The following is a 24,794-nucleotide window of genomic DNA, read 5'->3' as shown; positions in this document are numbered from 1 at the left end:
ATGGCCCACCCCAAATACCCTCTTCAGTTCTGGGCGACAGCGGACACCAAAACTGCGGGGGTGGCCATACTATGCAGGACTGGCTTCAGGCGGGGGGACTCCCGACCCTTTAAGAGTGGGGATGGGCGCTTCCTCAGGGCTACGGTGTGTGCGGGACGACGCAGGTTCACCTTATGCAATGTGTACGCTCCTAACCAGCTACAAGACTGCTATCTCCAGACACTCTTGAGGGAGCAGGTACCCTGTGGAGATCCGCACACAATACTGGGTGGGGACTTCAACCTGGTGTGGGAATCGGACCTGGATCGATGCGGTGCTACCTCCAACGCTTCCGGGGTGATGTCCTCTGCCCTGCGCAAACAGATTGCGGACCTGGGACTATTCGATGTGTGGCGATACCACAACCCGCACCTTAGAGACTACTCATTCTATTCGCACTCCCACAGGTCTTACTCCCGTATAGATTTCCTCTTTGTGTCGTTGGGGCTGCTCCGTGACACGCTGGGTGCCTCCATCTCAGATATTTCTCTGTCGGACCACCCTCATGTTGAAATGTGTCTTCAGGATCCGGCGGCGCGTCCCACGAGAGTCGCACGCTGGTCCTTCCCACCGAGTGTCCTTCGAGACGTGGACGATGTGGATAGCATCCGGGAAGCCATAGAAGCCTACTTTGCTTCTAATGATACCCCGGACATGCCCTTCCCGTGGTTTGGGATGCTTTCAAGGCCACGATCCGGGGGCACATCACCTCCCTGGCGATTGCACGCAGGCGAGCCGCCTGCAAACTGGAGGCTGAGTTGGCAGCGGATACCAAGAAAGCCGAGATGCAGGATCGGGAGCGGTCGTCTCGAGACACTAGGAGGAGACTGGCCACACTTAGAGGGCGGCTACGACTGCTGCGCACCAACAAGGCGGAAGGTGCCCTGTTGGCCTTGAAGCAAAAGTACTTTGAGGGAGGCGACAAGGTAGGCCGATTGTTGGCGGGACGGCTGAGAGCACGCGCTGCCAAGGCCCACATCACTAGTGTCCAACTGCCGGACGGATCGAAGGTAGTCTCGGAGGCCTCCAAGCAGACTTCATTTCTGGACTATTATACATCCTTGTACAGGAGCGATCCTGTATCGGTGGATGCGATCGCAGACGTCCTGGATGACTATGAGGGGCCGACGATATCGGCTAGGGACCCGATGGAGCTCGAAAGCCTCATTTCGGAGGATGAGATCGCGATGGCGATTAAGAACCTGCCTCTGGGGAAGACTCCGGGCCCGGACGGCTTGCCGCTATCTTTCTATCGCACATTTCAGGCCCAGCTTCGGCCTCACCTCCTCAGGCTGTTCAACTCTTTCTCGGAGGAGATGGGTCCATCTCGTGACATGGGCATGGCAGAGATTGCGCTAATACCGAAGCCCGGAAAAGATCCTGCGTTGTGTGCGTCCTACCGCCCCATCGCCCTGCTTAATACGGATCTCAAAATATACACTAAGCTCCTCGCCCAACGCCTAGATCCGTACATGCAGTGGCTTGTGGACCCCGACCAGGTTGGATTTATCCACGATCGCCAGGGGGCAGACAACGTACGCAAGCTTGCGCACCTTGTAGGGAAGGTGCGACATTGGAAAATCCCGGCCTGCCTCCTCTCCCTGGACGCAGAGAAGGCGTTCGATCGGGTGGATTGGGCCTTCCTCAGGGCGGTGCTTCGCAAACTCGGACTGGGCCCGAAGATGATTGCTAGGACTATGGCTCCATACATAGGGCCCCACGCTCGACTTCGAGTTAATGGGGACCTAACACCGGCCCTAGCGAATCACAGGGGCACTAGACAGGGGTGCCCCCTCTCACCCCTCCTATTTGCTCTTGCAGTGGAACCCCTCGCGGAGCTCATACGGCGAGACTCGGACATACACGGGATAGCACACGGGGGGCGGGACAACAAGGTGGCGCTGTTCGCGGACGACCTGATCCTTACTCTCACGCGCCTGCGGGACTCTCTGCCGGCAGTCCATAGAGCGCTCTGCCTCTTCGAAAGGGCCTCCGGCCTCAAGATTAATCACGACAAGTCCTGGGCCCTGAACCTTACCATTCAGACGGACGAGCTCCCCACCCTGAGAGAGGTTGTGCCCTACCAGTGGGCCGAGCGTCACATCAAGTACCTGGGTCTCACCTTGAAGACTGGAGCTCTGTTAATTGGCGGGTCTGCCGGAGGGAGGTCTTAGAAGAGTTGCGGCGGTGGAAACCCCTAAAGTTGTCCTGGTTAGGCCGCCTCCATGCAGTCAAAATGTCGATCCTCCCCAAAATTCTATACGTGTTCCAATGCCTCCCCACTCCCATTCCGCTACACTGCATACGGAGCTTACAGCGCGACCTCACATCCTTTATCTAGGGTGGCAAGCGCCCCCGTTTCTCCCAGAAAATCCTCATGGCCCCACGCGATGGGGGGGGGGCTGGCCTGTCCTAACTTGGTCCACTACTACTGGGCTGCGCACCTCCGATTTGTGATAGAGTGGGGGGTACGTGAGAGTGAAAAAGGATGGCTGCACATGGACAGGGCGGTGACGGGACACACCATTTGGGACCTGCCATGGCTTCATCGAGCGGCCTGATCCAGAAGTGCGTACCTTGCAGTGCCTACGAAAACGGTACTGGACATTTGGGATGCCGTCGCTGTTTCCAGGGGTCTAACAACGTTCCCGTCCCCGCATACCCCCATTGCGGCAAACCCTCACTTCCCACCGGCCCATCGAACCCGGGCTTTTGAGAACTGGGTGCAGGGGGATTGTAGGGTGCTTTGCGACCTGTTCGACGGGGGTTCCTTCAAGTCGTTCGAACAATGCTGTGAGGAGTTTCACCTGCAGCCTGCTGCGCGGCTACAATACGTCCAACTGCGACACTGGGCCTCTGGAGATAATGTGTACAGGGCTGCTACGCGCGCCTTCACCCCCTTCGAACGCTTGGCACGCACCTTAGTGGGCTTGAAACGGTTGGTCTCCCAGATCTACCACATTCTACAGCACCCACCACTCCTTCACGCTCACCTTTATCAGCGTCAATGGCAGACGGCGGTCGATACGGATATTACGCCTTCACAGTGGGAGGCGGTGTGGAGAGATATCCCCAAGGTGTATCGGAGCATTCCGCAACGGGAAAATGCCTATAAACTTTTAACTCAATGGTATTACACTCCCCTGCGACTCCACAAGATGTTCCCCAATGCTTCACCGCTGTGCTGGAGGTGTCGGGCTGCGACGGGGGATTTCATGCACATATGGTGGGCGTGTCCGCTCCTCACTGTCTTCTGGAAGGAGGTCCTTAGTCACATCAGGGGGGTGCTGGGATTCCCTTTGCCTGAAGCCATAGGTACGATTCTGTTGGGTATCAGACCATCAAACCTTAAGGCCCTAACCCGTAGCGACTGGATTGTAACACTACAAATGCTAGGTGCGGCCAAGCAACTCATAGCCTTGTATTGGAAGAAGACTGACGCGCCTCCAATAGCTTCCTGGTTTGTGCGGCTGTGGCACGTCCTGGCAATGGAGCTCCTAACGGCGCGACTCCAGATGCGCCCCACCCGCTTCGAAACAGTTTGGAAGCCCCTGGTGCGCTATTTGTGCTCCACAGAGCATGCACGACACGTGCCCACTAGACTCAGGACCCTACATCTCTTTGAGGATGCCATCGCCCCTACAGATCCTACTAGGTTGCTCCCGTAGGCGATTCCTGTACCAGCTGAGCTCCGGAGGCAGACCCCTGCTACCTAGTGCTGCTCCCCATCCGCTGGCCTGCCCGCCACACCTGCTAGCGTGATCACCCTTCTATTTTCTGTCTCTGGCTTACTTCCCCTTCGCTTTCCTCTTCTCTCTCTCCTCTGTAGCTCTTTTATGTTCTCATGAACCCCTGTTGGGTCGTTAGTAATTACTGGGCTTGTTGCTCTCTCATTTACTCCCCCTGTACTGTAATTGGGGTTCTCTCAGCGCTGAACTACTTCAACAGCTTCTTCTCAGCCACGCGGCGGGCCCCTCGGGGTTGTAGGCAAGGCGCTGTGTTAATTACTCTGACTTAACAAATTCTGTTGCGCACTCTTCGCGGCCGGCCTCAGATAGAGGTTGTGGGCTTAACGCTGTGTTTTTGTGCCCTCCCGGGGGTTTTGTTCCAAAATAAAACAGACTTGTAACAAAAGCTTTATAAAAAGATTACAAAATAACACTCTTAATCTGAAATTTACCAGTAGCATTAGTGATACTACAATTAACTTCTTGGACCTAACGTTGTATGTCAAAGACTCCAAACTCCATACGAGATTATACAGAAAGCCCACTGCGGGCAATACGTTATTGCATGCGGCGAGTTTTCACCCGCAGAATTTGATCAGAAGTATACCGTACGGGGAGAGTCTTCGAGCAATTCGTAACTGTAGTGACAAAAGTAGTTTAGAGTCAGAACTTACTACACTGAGCTCGCGCTTTCAAGAAAGAGGGTACACTAAGGAGAACATCCAGAGTTAAATTAGTAAAGCCAAAAAAAGGAGCAGGGAAGATATCTTGTTCAACAAAAGCAAAAATCAAGCCAAGTATAAAACTCAAGCCAATCAAGTAAGAATGATTACCACCTACAACCGAAAGCACAAACAAGTCAGGAATATTTTGAATCGGCATTGGCACTTAATTTGGAATGATCCAGTACACCAGCCACTAGTGCAAAAAAGGCCGTCGATTACCTTTAGGAAAGCTAGGTCCTTTAAACAAATGTTGGGATCTAACATGCTTCCACAAAAGCAAGAGGGCAGTAGTGCCTCTACCTGGCTTAAAAGAAAACCTGGATTTGTTAAGTGCTCTCAGTGCAAGGCATGCAGATATGGCAAGAACACACTGTCCTATACTCTTGGCTTGTCAAAAAGGGAGAAAAAGATCAAAGGTTTTCTCTCATGTAATAACAGAATATGCTGTCTACGTCCTTCAGTGCCCTTGTGGCCTGAGCTACGTAGCCAGCACAATACACCCAGCTCACACTTGGGTGTTACAGCACAAGAGAGCAATTTGCAATGGCAACAAGGCGTATCCAGTAGCGCGCCATTTTGAATCTCACCACAATAAAAATGTGGCAGGTCTCACTTACTTTGTAATTGACTGTATTCCGCCAAGCATATGGGGTGGGAATCGAGAGAAGAAGCTGAGAAGGCTTGAATCTTTTTACATTATAGAACTGAATACCCCGGCTTCAATGGGATTAAATATAGAAGAAGATTTAAGTACGCATCTCTAAATAATCCAAACTGTAGCAGTATCAGATATGATTAATTTTTTGTTAAGAAGGGCGCTGAGTAGGAAGCTTCCTCCAGTATAAGTTTTTACATGTTTGTTTTTGAGTATTTATTATTTTGTTCTTTGCATAAGTTATGCACTTTATTCACATTCTATTTTTAGGGATGTTGTAACACACAGCGACCTGTAGGCAATGCCCACTGGGGCGGGATGTCTTTATAGCTGTCTACTATTGAGTAGACTGTACCAGAATTATTTCTGCAGGAAACAGATAGATTTATGATTATATGTAAATTGGTACGATTAGATTAAATCTGTTACCCGCCTTCTGGAAAGTGGACGGGATGAAATATTGCACTAAGCAAACATTGTATGCTATGAGGCTTTACTGATAGACTTACTCGTGTTACAACATATACAAAGACAGACTTTATTTGGCGCACTGGAGCTTGATGCATTAAAGTAATAATGAAACAACAATAGGGGACATTCGTTTGGTCAACAATTCAGGTCCTGTATTGATAATGGCATTTTGCTATGCTTGCCGCCAATGAGAACGTATTCATTGCACTCTGCGGTTCTGTGTGTGGCGAATGTGCTATTGGGCCAAAAAAGTTAATTGAAAAGAGAGGAAGGCGGGTCCAATATGCACGTCTCCCTCGAGGTTACCGTATTATTATACTTATAATTTACAGTTGAGCAATGAGGTCTCGTAAAATTATGGTGGCTAAATTAGCAACGATATTTTGAAAATGTTAATCATTTGCTCCAGTATGTTACTGATTAGAGTTTTTCAGCCAAGAAAACTACGAGTTTGTCTTCTAACACACTAAATTTGTATTAATGTCACGTGATGATTGTAATTTCCACAATGGTTAAAAATGGTCACTTTACAAACGCAAAACTGTTGGTGAACAAGCCTGCTGGTCAGGCGAAACGCGCCCGAACAGCTGACCTAATAAACGACATTATGGCCCGAACAAAGTGTCGTCAACTCGTGTGATGCTTGCACCGCGTTGGAGTGGAGAATATATATATATATATTCTTAAACTTTTATATATTTATAACATTTTAAAATACATTTTAATCAGTTTATTAATTGTTTTAAAGTAAGTATACATATATATTACATTTTATATATGTATTTTAATTTTTTTAATCAATTTCTTTGTTATATTTATTAAAATGTACATTATATCTAAATAATTTTCTTAAGTTCATTTTCTTATTTAATTTATTTAACATCCTTTTTTATATATGAAAAAAACGTTATTTTGTACATCAATATTTTTACATGGATACTATTTTTTCGATATTTTTATACTTTACATTATAAAGATAGGATGCCGATATTTTTTACATCGATATTTATGTGTTGATATTTGTGTATGGGGATATTTTAGTAATCAATATTATGCCAGTGATCGAAAGCCAAGACCTGGAACGCCCTCCACCTCCGGCAAAGCCCTACACTGAAAGACCTTAAAACCTGGTTCTTCAGATGACCCCAACGGAGCTGCATACCCTCCCCAGTGCCGTGAGACACTGACGGTGAGTAGTGCGCTTTACAAACCCTGATTGATTGAAACAAACAAAGGAGCAAATCATCAATGAGGCGATAAAAAATGATCGCCGCTTTTGCGTCCGTTTTCGGATGAAAAGTGGCGATAATTTCATCGCCTAATCAGCAAGGTCACGCTATAGCGTGAAACCTTGCATTAGCGCCCGTTTTCTGAACGCCCAGCTTCACATCTCTAATGAGATGCAAAGTGGGCGTTCCTGCCCTGACATAACTGGAGAAATGTCGCTAAGCGACATTTCTCTAATTATCCATGGACACACTAACCTGCAGAGCGACAAGCAAAGTAGCGATAACCCGTGTTATCGCTACTTTCCTTACGCCTGGTTCAAGACTGACTTAACCATGATATCCCCACCTGTTTTATGTTAATACTATTATTAGGACCACATATAGGCCCCTGTCTTATCTTACTTAGGTTTCGTCCATTCTTGTCCAGGTACCCTTTCTCCTCTATTTACCATTTATCTTACCACTCTCCCTTACTCTTCAAATTCTGAATTAGGCCTCTCCTCTCCCTCCTCCTGTTTTCTTCTCTACTCTTCCTTATTACTCAGGTCTTTTCCCTCTATCCCGGTCTCACTGCTCTCATAATGGAACCTACAGGCATTCACACCTACAAAATCATCTACCCTCCCAATCTCACCAAAAAATCGGCCAAACGCTTTAAACACAACTTTCTTAAATCTCACCCAGAAACGCCCTTTGCTGACCCTTACTTCTCAACACATAATGGAATTACGACCACTGACATAATTCTCTTCACTAGAGGTAGAGCTCAATGGAGGACAGCTTTCCTAGCCTTATTCTCGATCTCCTCGTCGAGGAAATCCGCACACGGTCTTATGAGCTACAGTGCTCCATCACAATTCTTCCACGCCACAGCCACCTTTACAATCTACAACAACGGAACTATTCTCATTCAATCCACAGACCACAGTCTTCATCTATTTGATAACATCTTCTCCATTATAAAAGATTATTTGTCGAATCCTCCTACCTCCTCCCAACTTACCCAACTTACCCAATTTCCCCTCACTCCCAGCATTCCAGTCACCACCACCCCCACCCCCTTTGCTACCCACCCATCCCCTACCCCACTGCCATCCTTAAGCGCTGCTCCTCACTCCTCCCCCAACCTCTCTTTCTCACCCTCCAGCACCCCTCCTTACTCTTCCCCTAACCCTCTCACGCCTCCAACCTACTCTACCCTATCTTCTATTTCACCTCTTGCACAATCTCTCAGACTTCCCACTATACCCCCCATCTCATAACACCTTAGTCCTCCCTCTACCCTGTATTGCTTCCGCTCACGCTCCCTATACAGGAGTCGTCCCTCCTCTGGCTCCAAACATTGACCATTCCCCTGCCATTGAATCCCCCCAAGAACCCTGCTCAGTTGTCGTTCCCCCTCTGGCTCCAAACTGAAACCATTCCCCTCCCACTGAATCCCCTCACGCACCCTGCACAGTAGTCGTTCCATCACTGACTCCTAGTTGTGACCTTTCTCTTCCCAATAATATTCCAACCATCATACCTCTCCTCCCTTCATTAGCCATTTCCACTTCCCTTACACCTTTGCCTTCACTGTGCACTACATGCCATGCATCACTCCCCTTCCCCACCTTTGCCTTCATCTGATTTCACTCCTAACCGAGTCATACCCCACCAACCCTCCTCTCACTCCAACACCAACACCTCTACTGTTCCAATCCTCACCTTGGATAAGATTATGACAACTCTTCTTCAAATCAAAGATGATCTCCATTCCTTCAAAGAGTTATTCTTTAAACACCAACCCAGGCACCCCTTACCCCCTAAAACCTCTTTACACTACAAGCGCCACACCCAACCCCCTCCTCCCTGCAAACAGAATCCTCCTTATTGGCCATCTATCCCCTCACGTAACTCTACCACCCGTCCTCTTCGCAGCGTCAAGCCTCTCTCTGCGTACGACATACGCTCTCTCATACACTCATATGATATCACACCCTTGACCCACACAACCCCCACATATCTTCCCATCCCTACTATTCCTCTCAATCCCCTCAGATCCTCCAAACAGAACGATAGAGGTATCGTTGTCGATAATCTAAAAAAAGTTCACTCACTCCCGACCCCTCATCACTCCTCGGCTTAAGTGCACTCTTCTGAACTGCAGATCGGCCCCAGACATGCCTCAGACATTGCAGACCTCATCATCGCACATGACCTAGACTTGATCATACGCACTGAAACCTGGTTAACAGACTCCTCCTCACCACTCATTGACATTCTAGTTCCCCCTAACTACCACATCATTAGGCTAGACAGGGTTGGCAAAACAGGGGGTGGACTTGCATGTATTCACCGTAGCAACCTTGCAGTCAATAGAGCCAGTTCACCTTTATCCTCCTCCTGTGAACTCCTTTGTCTTGATATCATCAGCGAAGCTAACCCGGTTTGCTCCCTACATATTCTCTACCACCATCCAGGAGACAACCTCACCTTTACTGAGCACCTCATGGATCTGGTCACAACGAACACTGGACGACCACTTACACAGATTTTCCTTGGGGATTTCAACCTTCATTGGAACGACCACAACGAATCTCTAGTCAATAGTCTCAAAAACTTCCTCATCGACCTAGACCTCACACAAATTTTCAACAGCCCCACCCACGACAAAGGCTCTATCTTGGATCTTATCATCTCCAAAGCTGACTCCATCCAACTCGAGTCAATCCAACCCTGTGACTGGTCTGACCACTTCATTATCACTTTCTCCATTATCGAAAATATGAAGCTTATTCCGTCTCAATCCACCAGACCTAAGATCTGGAAGAGAGATCTGAAGAAACTCAACCCCAACTCACTACCCTCGCTCAACCACAATCTTCTCTTACCTCCCATTGGCGTTTTTGACGTACAGGTCCTTACCGACCACTACATCAATTCGATGTCCTCAATTATCAACGCAGCTGCCCCCCTTCAATTAAAGAATGTTTCTTCAAAAATCTCTAAACCATGGTATGACGGGTTTCTTAATGATGTTAGATGAGCGATGAGACAGGCAGAACGTAACTGGAGATCTGTCCCGTCAGCTTTGCACCTCATAACACTTAAGAAAAAAAGAAATGCTTACTTCTGGAAAATCAAACGCTCGAAAACTGCTTTCTTTAACCTCCAGCTTGATCAAGCAAGAAACCGACCTAAACAACTGTTCGAGTTAATAAAAACTCAATCCAGAGATGTCCCTCAAACTCTCTCAAACACCTCCAATGAACTGCCGTCCTGTGAAGAATTCTCTTCCTTCTTTAACTTAAAGACAGACAACATCAGGAATGACCTCCTTACTGATCTAAATCTCTACTCTAACCCTCACAGTAAAACGCCCATTGAGTTAAAAAACAATGCTTCGTGGTCATCCTTAGAAATGTACTCGGAAGAAAATATTGCCAAGATTCTTAGCCCTCCAATCACCTCACTGACCCTCTACCCGCAAACGCCGTAAAGGACTTTATCCCACTACTTCTCCCCCTTTGGACCAAAATAATTAACAGCTCACTTCAACAAGGATCCATCCCGGATTCCCTCAAAGTTGGACAAGTTTCGCCCATTTTAAAGAAACCCACAGCGGACCCCTCCGAACTTAACAACTATCGCCCTATCACCAATATCCCTACCCTAGCCAAACTATTAGAAAAATGCGTACACCTTCAACTGACTAAACACATTGAGCACTTTCACCTCCTCAACCCTTACCAATCAGGCTTCCGAGCTGGCCACAGCACTGAATTTGCCATGACCCACATTATTGATGATGCACTTCAAATACTGGATCAGAATGGCTCCTGCCTCCTCATACTACTTGATCTCTCTTCAGCCTTCGATACGGTCAAACATGAGAATCTACTTGATCTGTTGAATCTCAGAATGGGTATCTCAGGAAAAGTTCTCAAGTGGTTCACGTCCTTTCTTCACAACAGGACCCAAAAACTCAAAATCCATAACACTATGTCCACCCCAGTTCCTGTAACTTTGGGTGTCCCTCAAGGATCCTCCCTCTCCCCTACTCTGTTTAATCTAGTCATGGAACCTCTTACCACACTACTCCAAGCATCCAATGTTCATTTCCACATGTACGCTGATGACACCCAACTCTACCTCAAAATACGCACCCTCGATGACATCAAAATACTCAACACAACGCTTAGGAACACACAGACCTGGCTAGCAGAGAATCACCTCAAACTTAACGCGCTAAAAACAGAATTCCTCCTAATAGCACCTCCCACCAAAGTCCCCATAATTCGGCCCTGGCTTGATCATCTCGATGCTCTCAACGTTCAACCTACTATTGTGGACTCAGCAAAATCTTTAGGCATAACCCTCGACGGTAATCTCAACATGCATCATCACATCAGCGATGCAACGAAGGAAGCTAATTTCCACATCAACACACTGCGTAAATTGAAACCTTTCCTTCCTCCCAAGGATTTCCAAACTGCAGTCCAAGCTTTGGTCATCCCAAGAGTGGAATATGGAAGCGCTGCCCTCTGTGGTCTCCCCCTATCAACTATAGCACCATTAAAAGCCTCTATTAATGCTGCAGCCAGACTTATCACAGGCTCGAAAAAAAGGTCACACATCACTCCTGATTTAAAAGCTTTAAACTGGCTGCCCTACGAAGCCAGAATACATCTGAAAATCGCCTGTATGACCCACAAAGCTTTACACCACAATTCCCCCAGTTATCTTGCTCAGAAACTGACAATCTCTGGTGGATCAAGAGTGACAAGAAGCGCAGACAATCTTCTTTTGGAACCTAAGAGATTCCACAAGAAAAAAACCTATAAACGTTCCTTCTCAGGAATGGCGCCCAGGATATGGAATGCCCTCCCTCCAGATATCAAACTTATCTCATCCACAGCATCCTTCAAAAAAGAAGTAAAAGCTCTCCTCTTGGCCAAATTTACATGAACTCTGACTATTGTATTCTGATAACTCAATACCTTTCCTCCTGAGACTATTTATATTGTATTTTTGTATGTAATCCAGTAACTCAATACTTTTCAGCTTGAGACTATTTATATTATATTCTGTATGTATATTGACCTCCTTGCATGGTTACCTCCTTACATTGCTTGCCTTTATGTTGTAACCATTTTCATCTATTTTCTCAAACGTTTTTGCTTAATCATTAGTCATTTGCATGCTTATTCACACTCTGTCTGTAAAGCGCTCTGATATCCGTAAGGATCTTGTTCGCGCTCTATAAAACTTTCAAAATAAATAAATAAATCCTATGTAAGGTGGATATCATGGCTAAGTATGCCTCGCCCTATCAGCAAGCTAGCGCCAAACTTTGTGAGATTATTGCTGAATTTCCAGCGATAATCTCACATTTGGCAGTTAGCGATGGGAATATTATCGCTTTTGAGATAAGCGTTTGCTAATAGCACGCTATCTCAGCGATAAAATTCTACGTTACCCTGCGATAATTATTCTAGCACTAAGTGCGCTTAGCGATAATTATTGCCGGTCCTTGGTGATATGCCCCAAAGTTGTAAACTGAAGATTTGTCACTTTGGAAATTCACACTGAGGGTTGGTTACTTTGGAGATTCGCTCCGAGGGTTGTACATGTTTGACATTCACTCTGGAGGCTGTGCACTTTAGGCATTCACACTGGGGTTTGGACTCTTTGGAGGTTCACACTCAGGATTGGACACTTTAGAGACTCACACTGGAGGTTGGACCTTAGACATTCACATTGAGGGTTGAACACCTTGGAGATTCACAGTAGAGTTTGAACAATGTAGACATTCACACTGGAGGTTGGACACTTTCGACATTTACACTGAAGGTTGGACACTTTGGAGATTCACACTGAGGGTTGACACTTGGGACATTCACACTGAGGTTGGACACTTTGGAGATTCACATTGAGGGCTGACACACTGGAGATTCACACTGAGGTTGGACACTTTGGAGATTCACACTAATGATCGGACACCCTGGAGATTCACATTGAGGGCTGACACACTGGAGATTCACACTGAGGGTTGGACACCTTGGAGATTCACACTAACCAATGGACACCCTGGAGATTCACACTGAGGGTTGGACATCTTGGAGATTCACAATGATGGTTGGACACCTTGGAGATTAACACTGGAGGTTGGCTACTTAGGAGATTCACACTGAGGGTAGGACATCTTGGAGATTCACACCAAGGGTTGGACACCTTGGAGATTCACACTGAGGGTTTGACACCTTGTAGATTCACTCTGGAGCTTGGACATCTTGGAGATTCACTTTGAGGGTTGGATGCTTTGGAGATTCACACGGAGGGTTGGACACCTTGTAGATTCACTCTGGAGGTTGGACATCTTGTAGATTCACCCTGGAGGATGGATGCTTCGGAGATTCACACTGAGGGATGGGCACTTCAGACAATCACACTGATGGTTGGCGACCTTGGAGATTCACACTGAGGGTTGGACATCTTGGAGATTCACACTGAGGGTTGGACACCCTGGAGATTCACACTGAGGGTTGGACACCCTGGAGATTCACACTGAGGTTTGACACCTTGGAGATTCACATTGACGGTTGGACACCCTAGAGATTCACACTGAGGGTAGGACCTTAGACACACTGAGGGTTGGACACTTCAGTCGCACTGTAGGACTGACATTTAGAAAAACACCCTCTAAAGGCAGTGTCACTGTACAGGGGACTTTCAAGCCCAAAGGCAGGTATTGCTCACGATATATACAACTATCTTTGATGTGTGTCGACCTACTTGACACATCTCTGTATCTCAATGTTTGGTGATAAAATATCTTCCTGCATCTGGAATGTCTACTGGCACAATATTGCGAAGGTAAAAATCTAAATGAAATCTGCAAAAGTCGAAGATTATGTAGCAAATAAATGCATAACCACCAACTCACATGAATCTCCGACCCCCAACACTGCCCATTGTTTTATTAACAATTTGTTCAAGATAGACAGGCAAAGCATAAAGATACTAATTCCACTCAGTGTCCATTGTTTGCTGCACTTTGAAGAAAGACGCTTTTTCATACTAACTGACCAATTCCTAAGATATATAGAAAATAATCCATAGTTGGTACCATGCATAACAAGGTCCTACATTGCAATGGACCATTGGCCAGGGTCAGAAGATATCTAGCCCCAACGTTCAAGCCAAAAGACAAGTCTGAGGAGTATGTGAGAGTCTTCCTCTCAGAAAGCACACCAGAGCGATGCCGCACCAGCCTCTATCTGCCATGGCCAGTTTGGGAGCGAGGTAGGATCCCAACCAGTGGATGTATTCCACTGTTACCGAAAGAAAGACAGATGTAAATCATGCAGACACATATCAGACACAGACATGTGTTCATGCATCAGAAGACATACTTAAATTACAAATATTCTAGCCGAAAGGGCCATAGAGAACAGCCGTGTCCATTCTTACCTTGTCTTGGAACAAAGTCAATCTTGATTTCTGTAAAGACAAAGAGGAAGCACAGTTTGTATCCATGAAGATAACCAGACATTCTGGAGGAGTCACAGTCACTGACTGGCCAGCCAAGGCCCCTGGATCATCTGTTCATGACAACATGACACGCACTTGCAGTTTCCCCAAGGAGCACAATATCCGAGATCTGCAACCAACCCACTAATATCCAAAGGGTTTCTCAAAGACCCAGTTGGGTCCCTGGGGTCAATTAAACTCAGCTATCTCCCAGGAGCATCTCACAGACACACTGATCTTCCAGGGAGGCACTAACTCATCCATTAATGTTTAACAGGCCACTCAATGACCCTGACCATCTGGTGTCCCAGGGGTCACACAAGGACCATCTGGTGTCCCAGAGGTCACACAAGGACCATCTGGTGTCCCAGGGCTCACACAAGGATCGGCTGGTGTCCCAGGGCTCACACAAGGATCAGCTGGTGTCCCAGGGCTCACACAAGGATCATCTGGTGTCTTAGGGGTCACACAAGGATCATCTGGTGTCCCAGAGGTCACACTAGGACCATCTGGTGCCCCTGGGGTCACACTAGGACCATCTGGTGTCCCAGAGGTCACACAAGGACCAGCTGGTGTCCCACGGCTCACACAAGGACCAGCTGGTGTCATAGGGGTCACACAAGGAACAGATGGTGTCCCAGGGGTCATATCATGAACGGCTGGTGTCCCAGGGGTCACACAAGGACTGGCTGGTGTCCCAGGGGTCACACAAGGAACGGATGGTGTCCCAGGGGTCACACAAGGAACGGATGGTGTCCCAGGGGTCACACAATGACCAGCTGGTGTCCCACGGCTCACACAAGGATCATTTGGTGTCATAGGGGTCACACAAGGAACAGATGGTGTCCCAGGGGTCACATCATGAACGGCTGGTGTCCCAGGGGTCACACAAGGACTGGCTGGTGTCCCAGGGGTCACACAAGGAACAGCTGGTGTCCCAGGGGTCACACAAGGAACGGATGGTGTCCCAGGGGTCACACAATGACCAGCTGGTGTCCCAGGGGTCACACAAGGAACGGATGGTGTCCCAGGGGTCACACAATGACCAGCTGGTGCCCCTGGGGTCACACAAGGACCGGCTGGTGTCCCAGCGGTCACACCATGAACAGCTGGTGTCCCAGGGGTCACACAGGGACCAGACGGTGTCCTAGGGGTCACAAAAGGATCAGCTGCTGTCCCAGGGGTCACACAAGAACTCACTGATGTCCCAAAGATTACCAAAGCTGTGTTATGGGCCAGACAATGGCTCATTGATGTCCAAGGGGTCAGTAATACCATGACCTTTGGATATGCACGAGGCCATGCAATGACCCGTTTATATACAAGGGGCCACAATATGACCTGCTGATGTCCCAGGGGTAACTTAATGGCCCACTTAATCTTGTGGACTTATCGATGCGCTAAGGGTTATATAATGACCCGCTGACATCCCATGGGTTCCATAATGATGCAGCGACATGCCAGGGTCTTGCAATGACCCACTGGTGTGCAATGACCTATGAAATGACCTACTGATGTGCAATGACCCACTGATGTTCAATGACCTATGAAATTACCCACTGATGTCCAATGACCTATGAAATGACCCACTGATGTCCAATGACCTATGAAATGACCCACTGATGTGCAGTGACCTATGAAATGACCCACTGATGTCCAATGACCTATGAAATGACCCACTGATGTCCAATGACCTATGAAATGACCCACTGATGTGCAGTGACCTATGAAATGACCCACTGATGTCCAATGACCTATGAAATGACCCACTGATGTCCAATGACCTATGAAATGACCCACTGATGTGCAATGACCCACTGATGTGCAGTGACCTATGAAATGACCCACTGATGTGCAATGACCTATGAAATGACCCACTGATGTCCAATGACCTATGAAATGACCCACTGATGTCCAATGACCTATGAAATGACCCACTGATGTGCAGTGACCTATGAAATGACCCACTGATGTCCAATGACCTATGAAATGACCCACTGATGTCCAATGACCTACGACCCACTGATGTGCAGTGACCTATGAAATGACCCACTGATGTCCAATGACCTATGAAATGACCCACTGATGTCCAATGACCTATGAAATGACCCACTGATGTGCAATGACCCACTGATGTGCAGTGACCTATGAAATGACCCACTGATGTCCAATGACCTATGAAATGACCCACTGATGTCCAATGACCTATGAAATGACCCACTGATGTCCAATGACCTATGAAATGACCCACTGATGTGCAATGACCCACTGATGTGCAGTGACCTATGAAATGACCCACTGATGTCCAATGACCTATGAAATGACCCACTGATGTCCAATGACCTATGAAATGACCCACCGATGTGCAGTGACCTATGAAATGACCCACTGATGTCCAATGACCTATGAAATGACCCACTGATGTCCAATGACCTATGAAATGACCCACTGATGTGCAATGACCCACTGATGTGCAGTGACCTATGAAATGACCCACTGATGTGCAATGACCTATGAAATGACCCACTGATGTCCAATGACCTATGAAATGACCCACTGATGTCCAATGACCTATGAAATGACCCACTGATGTGCAGTGACCTATGAAATGACCCACTGATGTCCAATGACCTATGAAATGACCCACTGATGTCCAATGACCTACGACCCACTGATGTGCAGTGACCTATGAAATGACCCACTGATGTCCAATGACCTATGAAATGACCCACTGATGTCCAATGACCTATGAAATGACCCACTGATGTGCAATGACCCACTGATGTGCAGTGACCTATGAAATGACCCACTGATGTCCAATGACCTATGAAATGACCCACTGATGTGCAATGACCTATGAAATGACCCACTGATGTGCAATGACCTATGAAATGACCCACTGATGTGCAATGACCTATGAAATGACCCACTGATGTGCAATGACCCACTGATGTTCAATGACCTATGAAATGACCCACTGATGTGCAATGACCTATGAAATGACCCACTGATGTGCAATGACCCACTGAGGTGCAATGACCTATGAAATGACCCACTGATATTCAATGACCCACTGGTGATCCAGTGGGTCTCTTAATCACCACAAATTCCCTGATCAATCTATAAGGGACCATGCAGTGACCCGCTGATGTACCAGGGGATCCCTAAGGATCATCAGAGGTCATACAATGATCTATTCATGTACCAGCAGTCACGCAATGACCAGCTAATTATCCAGGGGTCATTACGTGGCCATAACCTCTTATCATCCCAAGGGTCACTCAATGAGTAATTCATGTGTCAGGGTATGCTCTTGGGGGGTCACTCATTCACTGACTGATGTTCCTGGAGTCATGGAATGACTTACTAATGTGTCAGGGGATGCCCCAGGGGGTCACTCAGTGACCGACTGATGTTCCTGGAGTCATGGAATGACTTACTAATGTGTCCGGGGATGCCCTAGGGGGGGTCACTTATTGACTGACTGATGTTCCTGCGGTTCACCCAGTGACTCATTAATGTGTCCGGGGATGCCCTAGGGGGTCACTCAGTGACTGACTAATGTTCCTGTGAGTCATTCAATAGCCCATTTATCTTCAATGAGTCACTCAATGGCCCCAGATAACTAGGGTCCCCTAAGACAAGTTGTCCAGATTATCTAACACTTGAAGTTGTGTCCTTAAAGTAAGCCCTGAAGGTCATCAGGGATAGACGAGCACCCTGAAATGATCCTCTCTCTTGTTTGTACTTTAAAGTATTTTTTGAAGAAAATCGAATTGGAGACTTACCTAAAAACTTGAGTTTGGCAGACAGGTTGAAGGCAAATCCATCCGGGATGAAGGAGTAGTCGCCCTCATCTTCAGCGACCACATTGTCAATTGTTAGCTTGTGGATCCTGGAATCACAGAAACGAGAGAGGCGTCAGAGGTCGCAGAGTGCTGCGCGGCAGCCATCTTACGGTTGGCACAGATTGAGAGTGCAGAAGGGCAGACAGAGCTCGTAACCGTGTATCAGCCTTTTCCTGCCCCTTGGCATGGGACCAGAGGGATTGAAAGAAGTAGACACTGACGGTCAGATTCACAAAGGTAAATTTAAACTTGTAGATTTACTCACTGGAAAATCTATTACAGCACCTGGGTGTCAATCTACTCTTTTTTTGCTATTCACCATTTCCAAGTGTAAATGAAACCCAAGTGCAACATGTCTTTACCTCCTACTGGAGTCTTTTGCAACAAGATATACAAGTGTAAAATTACTGCTAGTAACTGCTCACTTTGGCTGAGGACTAGGGAAAAAATGTAAGTTTATTATTCTTTAAAAAATTGTTATAAATAAACATGTAGAATAAAATATAAATGCAGAATAATTTACAATATTTATTTATCAAAAAATGGAACTATTAACAAAATCCTTACAGCACATTAACTCATTAAATTAAATTTGCATTATTAATGAAATTAATAAAATATATTTACTTAATATGTAAACATATTAATTAAATAATAAAACAAAATTCCCACCCACAGTAAAATTTTTATTATTACATTATTTTATTATTATTTTTATTATATATATATATATATATTCACGTCTACTTCCTCCATTCCACCGGGACCCACAGAACTGCGGTGCAACGCCAGGGATAGAGGTCACCCTGAAAACTATATATTTTCCACCTCGCACAGCGGTTGCTGTGCAAATGCACTTCCAATCCAGCTATGCTGGAACCGAAAATGAATTAAACATCGTTTGAGCACACGCTCCCTTTTCGATTGTCTTTATGAGAGGCTGGATTGGAAGTGCATTTGCACAGCAACCGCTGTGTGAGGTGGAAAATATATATATATATATTCACTGAAAAAATATAGGTTTCAGGGACATTATAGTTAGTTGGATGTTTCACTCGTACAAAACCAATGAAATTCGCCATTATAGTTAGTTCAGCTAACTATAATTTGTGCGCCCGCAATACACAGCTGATGGCGCCACATATTACATCACTCACGACATGTTCAGTGACATCACTCATGACTTCACTGATGACATCTCAAATGACATCACTGATGACATCAGCCAGTGAATGTGTGTGTTTTTCTCAAAATTAAATATGTATTATATATGCATATCACAAGGTTGATGGAAGAATAAATGGGTATATAAGTGTCTAAATGGATGATTTTGTTTGTGTAAAATTGATTGTATAACTGACTGATTAAGTGTATCTTAGTGAATACATAGATTAGTGAGTAATGTTTAAATATGTAAATATCTGTATCAGCCTCTCACTTTGTGTATGCGTGGCAGCATGGGTTGGTAAGTAGCTATATGAGTGTCTATATGGGTTATTAGTTGGTATTTTGAGTATCAGTATGAGTGTCTGTATGGTTCGGTCGGGGTATTACTTAGTGCATAGATGCATGAATGAGTGACTCACTGTATGTGTTGAAGACAGCATGTGTGCAGGACTGTATGGGTGGATGAGTGTGTGTATGGGTGTGTTGGTGAGTGGATGACTGTCTCAATAGTGTCTTTATGAGTAACTATATAGGTTTTAAACTAGTATATGTGAGTATTGGTGTATATACGTGAGTATATGTGAGAGTGAGAGATTGGAAGAGTAGCGGTATAAATAAGTATGTGTTTCTATAAGTGATTGTTTAAGAGAGTAAATATATGTAAGTTTCGGTAGAAGTAAGTGTGGTGGTGTGTGTATAGCTGTATATGCAAGTAAATGGATGTTTGATACTTTCTTTGCATGTGTTACTATGTGTGTGAGTAACTCTATGGATGAGAGGTGGTGTGTAACAGTATGTATAGGTGTATGAGTACATATGATGAGTGAGTGCATGTATGAGTGACTGCATAGGATTGTTGGTGAATGAGTGGATGTGTGTGCAGATCTTGGAATTACTGAATGGGTATGTTGTAACTGGTATTGGTATGTGCATTGTTTTGAAAATGTTAGTTTGTATTTTTGAGTGTGTGTATCAAAGGTTATATTAGGGTGGGAGGAGGTCTGCCACTCTATCACAAGGATGATGTCATCAGTGATGTCATTTGAGATGTCATGAGTGATGTCATTTACCATGTCATGAGTGATGTAATATGTGACATCATCAGCAGTGCACTGCGGGCGCACGTGATATAGTTAGCTGAACTAATAATAACTGTGAATTTCATTTGTTTTGTACGAGTGAAATGTCCAACTAACTGTAACGTCCCTGAAACCTATGTTTTTTTCAGTGAAGTGCTAAGGTTTTTTAAAGGCTAATTTCTAACTATAACGTGCCTGAAACCTATGTTTTTTTAAGTGAATTTTAAAGGTTTTTTAAATGCTAGCTTCTAACTATGCCTGCAGAGGTAGGACGTGTGAAGAAAGAAGAAAAACGCACAGAAAGAATCAAAAGAAATGCACAAAGAAGCAACAGAAGTCCACAAAGACGAAGAAAAGTGCAGGACGAAGCAAGACATGTGCAGAAAGAACCAACAGAGGAGCAGAAAGAGGTCTTAGTCCAAAATCATCCTGTACCCTCATCTTTTTCAGAGGGGTACTGGTGGTAACTGACTCTGACTAACCAGGCTTAGAGCCAGTGCTATGCTAAAAGACACTTAGAATACAGTGAAAACACCTGCATACACTAGGGAACACTATGCTTCCCCCTGTGATTAGCATGACCTCCTCTGTAAAGCCCTTGTACATAATAGGGCAGGGGGATTAAAACTACCTCTAAGTCAGAGGTGCAGAAATATGCTGCTTTAACTAGTAGTCGCGTTTGCAGAGTGGTGGAGAAAGGGTGCTGGGCGTCCAACCAACGCTCAGGAATTCCGCTGCATAGGACTTACAGGAGGTACCAGGAGGGATTCTTGGCCCCCAAACTCCCTCAGGACTAAATTGGACTTCATCCCCCATCCCGTAGTCTGCCACGAGGCATGTTTGCAGAGTGGTAGAGAAAGAGGGCCATGACCTCCGAAGACGTCTCAGCAATCCCACTGTGAGGGACTTACTGGAGGTAACAAGAGGGGTAGATGGCCCCCAAGGACATCCTTGGGGACCAACTTCCCAAACTATTACCTCCAGTCAGTCCCACACAGCAGCATTGGTAAGTACTCATACCACGCCACGCCCACATTGCCCACCACTCTACAGACGCGCTCCCTGGCACGCTATTGGATGGGGATTGAAGTCCCCTTCACTGCTGGCGGTCCTTTAGGGGCAAACTAGCCTACCTTTTACCTCCAGTAAGGCCCACGCAGTGGGACTGGTGAGAGGTACACAAAGGTCATGCCCCCTTTCTTCACCACTCTGCAAACACGCCCCCTGGATGCTGACATGCAGCTCCCTTTGCCGAAAAGCTATCTGGCTCGCTTCATGGAAGCGAGAGCAGGTTTCCTGCTCTCTCTTCCATGAAGCAAAGCAGTGCTTGCTATGGCAGGGCGAGAGCCATAATATATATTTGACGCGGAGTCTGAATTAATGCCACAATTAATTCGGTACCTTGAAGCACCCATTTTAGTAGTCCTATTCAGAAGTTAGCTGGGCTGAGTAGTCAGCCACTAACTCTGTTAGCCAATGAGGCTGCTAACTCTTCCACAGCAAAAATGTAGACCTGGGTGTGAAATTCTGCGCTGAGGTTTTTCTATCCTGCGCTCCAAGTGTTACGTAGAGTTCCAAAAAACTCAGCGAAGCAAAGCTTTTACATCGCTCACACTCGCAAGGTTTAAGTTGGAGAGAGAGGAAAATCTTACTCCAGACCACCTCCCGGCAAGATTTCACAACGAGGGCGGCCGCTGATGGTCGCTACCACTATGGTTGAGAAACCTTCCATCGCGGTGAGAAACCTCCCGTTCGCGATGAGGAATCCGTTGCTGAAGTAGAACTTGCACTCGAGCAGCAGGAAGATGCCACGCCCTCTTGTGCTGCGCGTGATGCCACTGGTGCTGATTTTACTGCATGGGACAACATCCGGCACAACAAATCCGCGCAAACAGCACAATGTGACGTGCTGCACCGCTCACGGAACTCCACATAATGCGGCAGAGTTTTTAGGTCACTTCGAGGAGTTCTGAGTAGCAATTTGGAAGCTTTGATGTAAGGATATATAGAAAAAATACATGTCCCACCTAATAATATACAGCTCCCTGCTTTAGGCATCTTTGGGGGAGACTCGCATATATATTGTTGAGGGCAGTGGGGCCTTTGATATAGGTTTAAATGGCAAAGTCGAGCCAGCAGTTTAACAAACTGCTCTTCCGGTCTGCAGTGGCAGGCTGGGAGCCGTTGTGTACTTCGTCACACACAGAGTGGCACAATCAATGCTGCAGCCTGGATGGACACACTGCCTTCCATGCCCATACCATATATGTGGGACTTATAAGTAAGTCAGTCTCGGCCAACTGGAGATAGCCGATTCAACACACACTTTGTAAGGGCTCAGAGCACGGCTATGACGTCTGGTTTGCAGGCCTCAGTGCACTCTCAGGGTCGATAAACCGGAGCTTGTGTTGGTTTGTAAAAAGTGACTTGGTAGAGCAGAATAGTTGGTCCTGTATCATAGAGTGCCTTATGTACATAACATAATAGCTTAAACGTGGCTCTCTTGCACATGGGAAGCCAATGAAGTGAGTTAAGACAGGCTGAGGCCGAGTTTTTTCTGCCGCTGTTACAAATCAGTCAAGCTGCGGCATTTTTAACAGATTGAAGACAAGTAGACAGGTCGTCTACCATTCCAAGATACACTGCATTGCCTTAATCTAGCCTACTGGTAACTAGACATAATATCAAATTCAAAATATAGAATAGCCATAATATCGAAGTCAAATATAGAATGGACAAAATATCGAATGGACAGAATATAGTAGTGAAAAATATCGAATTGAAGGTAAGTAACATAATATCAATTTTTTAAAATATATAAAGTCAAAATACCGAAGTATATAATATAGGTATTAAAATATATCGAATTTTTAATAATATCGAATTTGTTTAAGTGTTTTGTATGTTAGTATATGTGTGAAAAGTGTATATTATTTTTTTAATTTATTTTAAGTAATGAATTTTTTGTTATTTAATTTTTGCGCAATTTAATTCTGTAGCGGGTTGTGGGATTAAAGGGAAATAGGGTGGGAAGTAATTTAATTATATTAAATTAAATATTAATTTTTAGAAATTACTAATAATTTTTTATTTAATTTTGCGTTTTAGTTCTGTAGTGGGTTGTGGGTTTATAGGTGAATAGGGTGGGAAGTAATTTAATTGTGATTAAGTAAATAATTTTTATTTATTTATTGGTATTGATTTTTAATTTATTGTTAATTGTTAATTGGTGATGATTTTTTATTAATTTGTAATTAATTTGTATTCATTCATTAATTGATAATTACGATAATTGTATTAATTTATTTTCTGTAGCGGATTGTTGGTTTATAGGGGAATAGGGTGGGAAGTCATTTAATTGTAATTAATTACATATTAAAAATACTTTTTGTGTATTGATAATTAATTTACTGTTAATTGATTATTAATTGGTATTAATTATTATTATTAATTAGTTTGTGTTATTGAAAATTAATTAGGTGTTAATTAATTATGAATAGGTAATTAATTGTAATAACTAATATTTTTTTGTATTTCTAATTGATTAATTATTACATAATATTAAATTGGTAATTAATTTTAAATAATTTTTTATTGGTATTGATATTTAATTTATTGTTATTAATATATTAAATCATTACTTTCCCTACTGTTAAACTCACTAGAGTGGGAATAATAATTTTTACCCTTACGCTATCCAACGCTTTCCCTACTGTTGCACTCTCTGGAGTGGGAATAGTAATTTTTACCCCCACGGTATTCAACGCTTTCCCTACTCTTGCACTCTCTGGAGTGGGAATAGTAAATTTTACCCCTACGCTATCCAACACTTTCCCTACTGTTGCACTCTCTGGGAGTGGGAACAGTAATTGTTACCCCTACGCTATCCAAAGCTTTCCCTACTGTTGCACTCTCTGGAGTGGGAATAGTAATTATTTTTACCCTCCCGCTATCCAACGCTTTCCCTACTGTTGCACTCTCTGGAGTGGGAATAGTAATTTTTAGCCTCCCGCTATCCAACGCTTTCCCTACTGTTGCACTCTCTGGAGTGGGAATAGTAATTTTTACCCTCCCGCTATCCAACGCTTTCCCTACTGTTGCACTCACTGGAGTGGGAATAGTGAATGTTACCCTCCCGCTATCCTAAGGTAAAAGTACTGTATACTTTTTATTAATATTACGTTAATATATATATATGCATTAAAAAATAAAATTGTATTTGTTTTATGTTAAAATAATTATTTAATAATTTTAAGGTTATTTAAGTATTTTTAAGTGTTTTAGTTAATTATCTTTATTATTTCATTAATTTTAAAGTACTTTTAAGACATTTAAAAA

The 24,794-nt window shown here is 45.0% G+C and overlaps 1 protein-coding gene across 1 annotated transcript in view; it reads right to left on the bottom strand.

The window, feature by feature from the left end:
* The window catches only part of MYBPC3 (myosin binding protein C3), a 365,826-nt gene that overhangs the window by 186,925 nt on the left and 154,107 nt on the right, over positions 1-24,794 (bottom strand). Inside the window, exons 15-16 of the mRNA XM_078684451.1 lie at positions 18,151-18,257; positions 14,303-14,332 (exon numbers count right to left, since the gene is read on the bottom strand). Of these exons, the coding sequence (XP_078540577.1) occupies positions 14,303-14,332; positions 18,151-18,257 (137 nt within the window). The remainder of the gene's footprint in view (positions 1-14,302; positions 14,333-18,150; positions 18,258-24,794) is intronic.

This window comes from Lissotriton helveticus, chromosome 3_2 (assembly GCF_964261635.1).
Source record: "Lissotriton helveticus chromosome 3_2, aLisHel1.1, whole genome shotgun sequence".
In the NCBI taxonomy this organism is placed as follows: domain Eukaryota; kingdom Metazoa; phylum Chordata; class Amphibia; order Caudata; family Salamandridae; genus Lissotriton; species Lissotriton helveticus.
This window is presented reverse-complemented; position numbering and strand designations above follow the sequence as displayed.